The sequence below is a fragment of the Oikopleura dioica genome, chromosome PAR, assembly GCF_907165135.1.
Source record: "Oikopleura dioica chromosome PAR, OKI2018_I68_1.0, whole genome shotgun sequence".
In the NCBI taxonomy this organism is placed as follows: Eukaryota; Metazoa; Chordata; class Appendicularia; order Copelata; family Oikopleuridae; genus Oikopleura; species Oikopleura dioica.
In genome coordinates this window covers 14,509,734-14,521,147 of record NC_137293.1, presented here as the reverse complement: position 1 = coordinate 14,521,147, position 11,414 = coordinate 14,509,734, and the positions used below count along the sequence as shown (strand labels likewise).

General features: G+C 39.2%; 4 protein-coding genes across 4 annotated transcripts in view; 1 reads left to right on the top strand and 3 right to left on the bottom strand.

Moving 5' to 3' along the window:
• The window catches only part of LOC145705533 (26S proteasome regulatory subunit 6B-like), a 49,598-nt gene that overhangs the window by 2,515 nt on the left and 35,669 nt on the right, over positions 1-11,414 (bottom strand). The window lies entirely within an intron of this gene.
• Positions 1-11,414, bottom strand: part of LOC145702030 (GTPase-activating protein and VPS9 domain-containing protein 1-like) — a 93,101-nt gene that overhangs the window by 63,537 nt on the left and 18,150 nt on the right. The gene's annotated exons all lie outside the window — the stretch shown is intronic.
• On the top strand, positions 590-4,089 carry LOC145705441 (uncharacterized). Its single transcript, XM_081782920.1, has 10 exons — positions 590-731; positions 782-870; positions 1,182-1,301; positions 1,374-1,428; positions 1,546-1,674; positions 1,722-2,867; positions 2,914-2,970; positions 3,094-3,194; positions 3,744-3,780; positions 4,022-4,089. The coding sequence occupies exons 1-10, from the start codon at positions 680-682 to the stop codon at positions 4,087-4,089; spliced, it is 1,854 nt and encodes a 617-aa protein (XP_081639046.1). The 5' UTR covers positions 590-679.
• On the bottom strand, positions 4,772-9,766 carry LOC145705529 (uncharacterized). The gene is made up of 9 exons (XM_081783008.1): positions 9,555-9,766; positions 9,392-9,506; positions 8,535-8,584; positions 8,383-8,485; positions 8,082-8,202; positions 7,850-7,954; positions 6,649-6,737; positions 5,645-5,757; positions 4,772-5,521 (listed from the first exon to the last, which is right to left on the bottom strand). Exons 1-9 carry the CDS (start codon positions 9,661-9,663, stop codon positions 4,974-4,976), a joined length of 1,353 nt encoding a protein of 450 aa, XP_081639134.1. The 5' UTR covers positions 9,664-9,766; the 3' UTR covers positions 4,772-4,973.

Below are 11,414 nucleotides of genomic sequence, written 5' to 3'. Positions count from 1 at the left end.
TTTAGTTTTCATTTTATAGTTTGATTAAAAACAGTCCCGCGTATGAAAGTGATATTTTGCCAGCAGCAACGAGTGAAAACATTATTCATTTTAAATTTTTTTCCATAATAATTTTACATGTGTAGTTAACCAGTCTTCCCCTTCAATTTATGCCGAAGTCATTCCAAAAGAGGGCGCTACAGAATGGTGGATAAGACGTCAGATGGCAATCTAAGATACCCTTACTCTCAGCAGGAGAACGAAGGGGACTAAAATCAGGATGGTTATCTAAGGTAATATTTCAGGTGAAAAAATTTCCTCCAAAAAAAATCAACAGAGTGGAGATAAAATACATTGAGCATCATAGGCGTCATTTTCCTAGACATATATCTTTCCTAGCGAATTTTAAGTGTTTCACTAAGTCCCTAAAACAGACAAAACAAACTACCCGCGTCTGCCATGCAATTAGAAATTGCACAAGTCCTGGAGTTTAATCTGCTTATAAACAAACAGCGACAGTAGTTAGGTTGAGTGATAAGTGTCGTAGCTAGATAATCGCAGCAGTGGCCAAGTCAGCTGCAGCTCTTTTATTCAAATAAGTGAGTACTATGATCGTCACCTTGCCAAGTGCGACTAAAAATGTTTTTCCAAGGCTCGCATGCTCAGATTTAATTTAATCTGAACTTTTAATCCGCGCTCAATGATTTCGCCGCTAGTTTTGCTTTTTGCCTCGTGTTGCGCACAATATTACTGTAAGAGAGACAACTCCTAGAAGACGAATGAAACTGACAATGATTTATAGATCCTCCTTATCCGCCCATACTCGCCTACCCGCAGCAATACCCGTTAGGCTATGCACAGTCATTTCAATACCCAAGGCCGGGACCGCAGGTTTATTGCGCTAGAATTTACTCCATCAATGACAATCGCGGTATTTAATCATAAAATTATCAACAAAAGTTAAACGAACCTCCTTATTTTTGACATAAATTGAATAAATAGAGCGATTTAAATTAAGATATTTGCCCCAAAATATAAAAAAAATAATTTTCTTGCTTAGAATTTCATGAAAAAATATTATCTTATCAGTCTATCAGATTAAATTAAACCGGAAAGATGAAACGTTCTATAGGAATTTTATTTTATTCTGGTTTCCGAAAATTCTACGTCTTTTTGTTTCAGCTGAAAATATTTTCTTTCAGGACAAAAATGCGGGTTCAATGGACGCAGAAAGTTATTTTGCCTTTAAAGATGACGAAAAGAAGGAAACTGTTGGCCAAATGCTTGTCATGCTGATTGATACTATAAACAAGAAGATTGAGGTACTGTTTATATGCGCCCAATTATCACATTACCCGTATCAGTAGTAATAAAAGCGCTTAAAATTAATTCAGGTTCAAAATGAAAAGTCAGAAGACTTGGAAAGCCTCATTCAAGAAATCGCACTAGGTACTCTTTTTACAAAAGGTTTGATTATTCTAGAGGCGTGTTTCGTTAACAGTGCTGATAGATTGATACTTTTAAAGATTTACAGCGCGAATAGTACCTTTTGAACCCTTGTTTTAGAAACTGAAAAAGGGTCAACCAACGAAGATATGGAAAAGTTCATCGAGCAGAAATTCTCGCTGCTGAATGCGAATTTGGAGCTTCAAATTGAAAAGCGGGTGGAAGACCGGCTCAAGTTGTTATCCACTCGTATGTTTAAAAAAGGATGTTTCCAATGTAGGAATTAAAATTTTAAGAAATGAGTGCCCAATTGTCGGAACTAATGAAGGCCCGAGAGGCTAAGCTGATTGAAGAACTCAGTCCTCATCCGGGCGCAGAGAGAGGAAACTCCCGGAAACAAAACAAAGGCCGCAAGAAAAATGGAGGCCATCATTCTAGGAATAAACAAACGGAAAAGGCAGAAGCCACGCCCGGCAATATTCCAAAATCGACAAATGAGCAACAACAAGAATCTGCTTTTAGGATCAACAAGAATCCCGAAGAATCCAAAAATAGAGCGGACAAAGTCGAAACAACGACAGAGGGTTCGCAGAACATGAATTATGACGAAAATAGAAAATTGCAAAAACAAAACCCCAAAACACAGCAGCAATTTATCATTCCGACTATTATTCCAATTACCTCAACATCGGGAAGAACAACACAGACGCCGATTACACAGCAGCTGACTTTAACGCCGCTGTCAATCGGTAAAGCAACGATCAAATCAACAACAACAACTAGAAAGACAGCACCTCGACCAACCACAAAAGCGATCACATCTACCATGAGACCCCAGAAAATGCAAAAACCATCCGTTCAAATCCGATTTCCAAATACAACTGAATCATCGACGACAACGTCAGCAACAACTACAACCACGACAACTAGAACCACAACAACGACCAGCACAACAACGTCAACAACAACGTCAACGAAGACTTCAACCACAACTTCAACGACGACTTCAACAACCACTACGACATTAACGACAACGACGACGACAACTACTACTACAATGAAAGCAATGCCAACAACACCTCTCCCGGCCTTCGAAACTGAAATTTCTCCCCAAGAACTGCTATCAAAGTCAGAGAAAAAAAACTCGCTTACTAGTCTTAGAGGACTTTCCGCGAGCTCGTCCAATTTTGCTAGCCATTCTGACGACATCTGGGCTTTCTCAAACTACCTCACCGCCAATTTGGTAACAGAACCTCCCGAAAAAGACCTCGAATTAACAACAGCGGTGACAGTTAATTACACAACAGACTCAACAACATCAACGACTACCACGACCACAACTACGACTTCTACTACCACGACAACGACGCCGTATCTATACGATTTCGCCGATTTCGAGCCTATTTTCGAAAGGTCGTCAAGAAGTATCAATTGTAGTCAAGGTTTTTAACACTGGTAATTATTCATGTTCGAACAAAGAATGTTCAGCTTGCTCTGGCCATAGCGCGCGTTGCAGCTACTACAACGACGAAATAACATGCGAAGTGTTGGGATCAGATAATTACCAGTAGCGTTGTTGAAAATGACTAGGAATCGTAAGCATTTTCGACATGATGTAAACACATGGTCTTCTACCTCGTAGAGGCTCGTATAATGATCCTATGTGAGGTTGTCTACATAACACAGTCGGCCGCTTGTGCAATCGATGTTCCCAAAACTTCTACGCTGATGAGAATCAACACAAAAGCAGCTTGAGCTATTGTCAGCCCGTAAGTTTATACCAGCTAATTATTGCCAATCTAGCAACTTCTTGTTGATAAGTTGAGTAATCTCGTCAACTTGAGGTGGGAATCGTTTTGATTCAATCGTACTTAATTTAATTTGCTCCACGTACTATTGCAAAAATGGGGATGCAATTCAAAAACATTGAACAAATTCTTAAAATACAATTGTCATTTTCAAAGTGTTGGCAACTTCCCCTTTCCGTCGATTGTCTATTTTACCCTTTTTACAACAAAGGAAAATCCATTCAAAATTTATTTACTAGTGCTTTATATTCAATCATTTGCATTTTTCATCCAGCATAATTCTCCAAATTTCACCGTAAAAAGCACTTGATGAAACTCTGAAAAACAAAGAATCGCTAAGATATCCAAAATTCAACGAAAACCCCACTATGCAAGCACTACTTACAACTTGAGTTAAATAGTGCCCCTTGGTACAAGGAATTACAAATTTGCGCCTTGTTTTTTGTTTTGCCATCCTGAAGCAATTTGTGACTAAGTGGCTTAGGTCTATTTCTTTTCTCCTTTTTTTAGTGCGATTGCGACATGCTTGGAGCTATTGATACAAGATTTGGGTTTCAAACGATCTTCTCTCTTTTCTCTAGCATATTTGATAATATTATTGGCAAAAATGGAACACCGATGCGGATATTGCGATGCACATTGGTTCATATTTGATTTCGAGCAAAATATTCGTATTTTAAGCGGCCAGTTTGTTTTGACAACGAAAGTAATGTTAGAGTTCCGCAATATCAAAGAGCAACAAAAACCACTGTTCACGTAAGAACCTGTTTTTGAATCCAGAAAAAGATGTGGCAAGGGCGGACAATGTTCCTGCAGAAAAATAATTCCGCTTATAGGAAGCGTTTTTTTCTTTTGAAATTTAAAATTGACAACTAATTTCATAAATTTGATTATTTATTTTTCTTTCAAAAACGCTCGAAAAGACGCCCAGCCCTCATCAAAACGTCAGAACTTGCCGATTCTCGTCGGTTTTCGAGGAAGAAGATGCGATGAATGTAATCTGTCGCCCTCGGACGATCCATCTCCAGGAGCCTGGGTTCGACAAAAGGTCTGTTGAGCATCAAAAGGAGCCGTTAACGTTAACTGCGCACGATTTAGCACGGGTGTCGATATCTTTTGTGCGAGAAAACGACGAATCCCTGCCTCAATGGAGGCGAGTGTGTCTCCTACGATGCACCTGCTATTCAGCTTCGCGGTGGAAAAAGATTTGAGACCACCACGAAGCAGAAGAAATGCGTTTGTCAAGATGGCTTTATTGGACAAAAATGCGAAATAGGAACGGATTTTTTATTGAACCCACTTCTTCAGAAGTACCTCCTAAATTTGCCATATCACTAATCAAATCCACTTTACAGAAGTTCCAAAAACTAGCAGTACGAATGCTCCGAGTCTATTTTTTGCATCACTGTTTTCACTTTCAATTGTGCTGCTCATGTAACTGGATGCTCGATGCTCTCGCAAGTTATCATCAAAAACTGCCATGAACAAAAATAAAAAAGAACCACTCCCAATCAATCCACATTTGCTCACTTTTAATGTAATATATTTACAGTTAAAGCATAATTAATATGTACACAAAACAATTTTTAGTTGAAACAGTTTTGAATATTATGAATAGGGGCGTTTTAGCACCACAGAAATCGATCTTTCGAATTTTTTATCGAAAAAGCTTTTTGGCACCGGAATTTCCGAAATCAAAAAACCGCGAAATTACAGTATATTTTAAATTAGTTTTTTCTTTTACATTTTCGCGTATGCAGCTTGGCTCTGGTTTCGAATGATGGTCGAGACGGAAAACGCCGGTTGGGTGTAGTTCATCGAGTTCTGGACGGCATTGTAGATCGGCCCAACGGTTGTCAGGGTTTGGAAGTCTTTGGCGCTAGAGTATGGCACTTGATGGCTCGATTGCTCGATCTTCGGCGACTGACGGAGATGCTGGGATGAAGGAGACGCGCTGGGCGATGGTGTCTTCCCGACGAGGCAAGTTATCGGTGCTTCTTGAGAAAGAGGCGGGGAAGAAGCGGTTGTTGTTGCTTGAGCATTCGGAAGCATGGAGACATTGTATTCTTGGTTGTAAATTTCTGACTTTGGAAGATGATCGGGACCATCAACTGCTGGTGGCGGGTAGTGCTCGATCGCAGAGGTGTAGTGCGAAGTAGGAGGAAGATGGGGCGCCGGCGTTGATGGTGGAGGCGGGAGACTGCCGACAGGAGATGTTCGGGATTGAGGATAACGCGAGCCGTCGAAGTAGGAACGCTCCGTTTTCGTGATCACAGATTCATGCGACACTAGAAAATAAGATAAAGATTTCATATCATATATAGAAAATTCATTAAATAAAATGATGATATCTTTAGATGAAGGGCTTTTATGAACACTAAAATGTATTTGCATAATTTCACTAGTGTTACCTTGCTCATAATCCGGAGAAGCTTTGGGCTGCTGGATGGCCTGCCTTTGATAATCGTCTGATCCCTGGTCGAGTTCCGTTTTTGTAGTATTGTCCCGTCGCTTCCGCTTTCGCCTAAATATTCGCGTATTAAATTTGCTGTTCCAAAAGTCGTCGCGCCCGCATAATAGAGCTGGCCAGATAATTATCTTCGCGGAAGTAATTTTGATACAAACTAGCAAATTTCGGGACCGCCGCGACTACTAGAACATTTGGACGAAAATTCATGTATGCCAAAAAATCGAAACACAAAAAGCCGTGTGTCGGGTGACCACAAAAAGGGAAATTATTTCTAAAAATTTTCAATTTCGAAAATTTTTTTTTCTCGTTCTGTCGAACTCTAGCTCTCTTTTGAATGGATTAAGATTTCTTTGGTCACTCTCGATTTCAAAAGCCTTCCAATTCGGCTGTTTAATATCTCGGTTATAAATATTATTATGACCTGAAAATTTCCATCTTGTTAAAAAATCTGAAAGCAGCGCCGCCCAAAACGATTTTTTTTTCATAATTTTGCTTCTAAATAAAGAAACGGGCGAATATTTAATTACCCAAAATGAAATAAAAAGCTGCAAAATTGAGGGAGAGGAAAGATTGTAATTCGGGCTTTGACCTATTTGGAATGGCAGCAAATAGGCCTCGACCCCGGCAAATTATCCCAAAATACGAGGGGGGCCTGGCTTGCTCCGACAAAATGAGATTTAATTAATTAAAGATTGAATTGCCTAAAGGACCAAAACGAGGACTGCGCCAGCGAGCGTTGTTGTCACTACATTTGTTCCTTGATTAAATCTTGAACTACCTCTTCTACCCGCCGCCTCGGAAACTATCAACACACGGAACAGATTATTTCCATTACTGCTTCTTCTGATGTTTTGTTTTGGGAAACAAGGAGGACTTTGATTCCATTTTCAAGAAAAAGTTTTTAAAAAACAGTTTTTTTCGTCAAATTTTTTTTTAGAAATTTACCTGAAATTGCCATTGTCGAACATTTTCTCGCAATTAGGATCGAGCGTCCAGTAGTTTCCCTTGCCCGGGTCATCTTCATCTCGTGGCATCTGAAATTTCAGAATAAATAAGCGTAAGAAAATGCCCCGCTTCCATGTGGCCAGCTACTCATTTTTATTTGATTTGGTGTTCATAATCCTGAGTTGACGGTGAAATTAGCGGATACTTTTACGCAGGTTGACGCTCGCGGAAGTCGATACCCACGTTCGCCGAGACAATATCACGACAGTATTCACAATAATATACCGAAAACGTGAACGAGCTTTTGAAAATTAGTGTCTCAAATGGCTCTGAATCACTCTTATGAATGTTCCATACAAGTAGGTTTCTCTAAGCCTAAGAGTCTAAGGACCCAATTTTTAATTTTCTTTGTACCCTACAAAATAGCTAATTAAGCTCTTGGTGAAATAAATAAGGGAAGGTGTCTGGAACCGACAAAAAAATTTCGACAAATTTTGCGTGGAAATTTTCAGCCAATCAGAATCCTGGATTTGGCAAACCGGCCAATCAGCAGCTGAGTAGCCGCCCACGCAAAATTTGTCGAAATTTTTTGTCGGTTTCAGACACCACCCCATAAATAAGGGTGTCACAATACAAACTTCAAAAAGCAAAAGAAAAATCTTTTTTCATGATACCTGCCTTCGAGTTTCAAAATCACCTTATTCTCATTTACCCCTTGGTATGGATATAGAGACAGCCTTGTTTATCGAATAAGAAAGCCTCTGAAATTTGAAATTTCAAATTTCGAAGAAGGTATTTTGAAATTCTAGGGCAAAATCAGCAACCAAAAGCAAAACCACCCGCGACCCTGTTCAGCTTTTGAAACCAATTTGTAATCTCTATATCAGTAGAGCGTAATTTAGTTCGTAATTTGATCGACCTTCGTAAATTTAATCAAGTGCTTCTAGTACCCTTTTCTTGTTTGTTGCCGGTCGAAGGAGAGCCCGCGATGAGTTTTTATTTATTTCCCAATATAAACTCGAGTGGCTTATTTTTCCGAAGAACAATTAGTAAAATTAAGGCGCAGATGGGTTTTAGGCTCAGCACATGCTTTTGCAGGTACTTTGGATAATAGGCTTTGTAAATAGCGAAAGACAAAGTAATGACTTGTTGAACCGCATGTAAGAATTTTGACACTTGAGTTTTGATCTCATTTTTCTACCTTTTTGAAGCAGTCGTTGAGCGACAAATTGTGACGAATGGAATTTTGCCATCCCGCCCTGGACTTCTTGTAAAACGGGAAATTTTCAGCCACATATTGATAAATCTGAAATTTTACATTGAAATCACGCGTTAATTTAGAATGAAATTAGGGCTGTTGATGTTCAAGAGCCGCTAAATGATAAACCAAAAATACGAGAATATTTTGGTTTTTAACGGAAAAGTATTTTTACCTGGGACAAGGTGAGTTTCTTTTCTGGGGCGTTTTGGATCGCCATTGCGATCAGGGCGGAATAGGAGTATGGAGGTCGGACGAGTTTGAAGAGATCGGTTTGGCTGTGGATTCCGAACCAGCTTTTCAAGGTTCATTAATTGAAATATATGATAATACTTCTTGATTTTTGTCTCGTGATTTCGGGTCTATACTGGCCTCTGATTGGCTAAAAACCCCATATAAACCCATATTCGATATGGATTTGAAATTACTACCGTAGAGGATCTATTTTTATATTGTGAGTATATTATGAACTTTGCCTAAGATCCCCGCCGGGAAAAGGTGGCGGAAACATTCGCTGCGAGTTGGTATATCCGGCTGCCTGCATGTATGCGTTGTTGTAGCTTCCTGACTGACTCGCTCCTAAAAATGGAAAACATGACCATCTTCGTTCGCTGTGTAGAAAACTTACCGCCAAGCCACCCCAAATACGCGCTGTTTCCGCTTCCTGCTGACGACTGGCTGAAAATTTTTTTAGTGTTATGAAATAATCAGAACGCTCTTTTTTGGGAAATATTGTTAAGGGTATCAACAAGAAAGAAAAAAAGCCGGAAATGGTTATTTTTCCTATAAAACTGTTTCTTTTATTTTGGATTTTTATGAGTTTGACTGAAAAAGAACGGCTGTTTTAAGCACTAGAATTTGGCTGTCTCAATTTTTATGCATGTTTAATTATTCCGGTGCGTCTAACCCAGAAATGTAATTAAGATATCTGAAGCCAGATTGGCAGATTCTTGCACTCTCCTTGAAGCCGATTTCTAAGTTATTTAGGCCAGGTTCTAGTCGTGGTTGACAACGTTCCAATAAGCGATAAGGTTTTAACTCAAATCCGGCCAAAGATGCTTGCTGTTACACCACCACATCCGTTAACGTGCTTGTTTACCCTATCAACTATGCCACACGCTCAATAAGACGCCCAGCCAGATCATCAAACAATCCCTGAGCTGTATACCAAAACACAACAAATTATGAAACAATCTCTTTAACCTTCACTATGCTAAAAATTTTTTTTCGGAAGAAAAATTTCAAGAAGATGGATCATTTCGAAAAAAGTTTAGGTCAAGGTGAATTTAATGCTATGTAAATCAAATTCTGATTTTTAGCTATACATTATCGAGATACCCTTAACTTAGAAATCTTCGAATTTAATGTAATGGAAATTTAGTTATAGATGTCCCCATAAAATAAGGAGATACCCTTTGATAGTTTTCAAAGTTTTATCTTAACATTATTTAGGATATCTTTCAGCCGTTATTCTAGAGTACTTACGCAGTCTGAGGAGTAGAACTGTAGTCAAATCCTGTTGAAGTATGAGCAGAGTGGGATGGTGTCCCAATCGCTCCGTTGTAAATGTTTCCAAGCATGCTAGCCGCCATTGAAGCTCCTGAAACAACTCACTAGAATTCCCAAATTTCATATTTCTCTCTCTTACCTTCGATCATTTGCGCAGTACTGGGTCCTGCGTAGCTTCCCGTAGCGCCAGGAAGAATCGTCGGTTTCAGTGGCGGGGCCAAACTTGCTGCGTCATTCTCGTTTACCATTTTTTTATTTTTATTTTTGGTATTTCGGTCTCTTTGTTTCTTGTGAAAGCTCTGATATTTTTCTCACAAATATTCAGATCTATCTCGCCTTGTGATGATATAAAATGATAACTGGTGGTGGAGTAAATTAGTATCCGATCAAGCGCAGCGTTAAAGCGTTACGGCGCTATTCGATACCGCCTCGTGTCCCCTTAGCGCCACCGCTTGCCAAGGAAATTCTCGATTCTCGCAGCGCCGCCACTAAGAAACGATCGAATAACCAACAGAGATTTTTACGTACTAGATAATGCTTATCCGACCCCTACAACTAACCACCATATGTAGAGCTTCCTAAAAGTAAAATACTGATTGACGCTAACTAATACACAAATCCGTGGCGGCCATTTGGGGCCAATTGGTTAGGCTTTGATAGCAAGATTCAACCAAAATTGGTCTGAAAGAAGGATCAGATGTCATGGGAATATTTTCTGACGTGCTCGGCGGCGAATCATGACGAGCTACAGTTATATAACGGTGAATCGTCGTAAAAGTTCGAGAAAACACTCATCTTTGAAATGAATACTAATCGGTACAGTCATCTACTGATCACGAGGGCACCAAATGAATCGACCTGTTTAATTTTAACCTTTTCCTACTTTTTGAGTCTTCTTTATTCAACATATTCTGCATTTTAACCTGGCAAAGTCAGTGTAGCGCACAAGGTGTGAGCGAGAAGGTGCTTAACATAAGAGTTTTTATTAGGAAGACTGATCCCGTCAAAAGTTGTTGACACAATTGCGGCTCAGGAATTTGGGCTCAAGCTCCACTCGGACTGCTGGATAATCTCTGTAATGCATGAACAGGTTAACAAATCTCTTTCTGAAGATTTGCCAGATCCTCCTGCCGAGATTGTTGTGCTTATAGATGTCTTGTAGTACGGTAAAGAACAGATTTAACCTTTTTAATCTTTCTAGCTGATTTTCAAACGCCGAAAATAAAAGTTCAAAAAGGAGAGGTTTTTCTGTATTCTGGGATTTTCGGACTCGTATTTCGGTCTGAGATAAGCTAATTTACGTTACGTCGTCATTATTATTAGTCAAATCTCGCGCATTATTATAATCGACAACAAATAACGTGAACAGCGACTTGTCCATTATTTTCAAGAGTATCACTGATATCATTGCTACATGAAACAGATACAGAGGCGCTCTTTTATCCTGTTTATACTGAGACGAAGGAGCATGTTTTCAGATTAATATAACGATTTTATTTCCATGTTTAATAAATTTAGACGACGAGAATGAAAAAAGAAGAAATCTGATCATTTTTTCTGAACTCTTTCTTCGAAATTTTGCAACAGTAAACTGATATTCTTTTAAAGCCAAACACGAATTGGCTTCTAATCAAGTCTGAACGGAAGTTGTGAATTTTTATCAGTGTCGCGGATGGTCACGCGAGCTTGTTTGCTGTTATCAATTACGCTCTGGATGCTTTTGATAGTACCTAAGAAGAGATAGACAATGAAAAGGCCAAAAGAGAAACTTCCCACCAGTGAGTCGCTATCTCCTTCCGTTTTATCCCATTTAGAAGCGATAACTCCCTAAGTCCATTGAACCGAAAGTACACAATTGTCAATTCTCCTTCACTAAATTTTCAGATACCAAAGATTCCTGAAAGGCCTCTTTTTGCTACTGATAATCAATAATATTGATAAGAAGAAGGAAAAAGCTGTAAACATAACTGATTTTCCTCCACCAATGTCGCCTCATTTC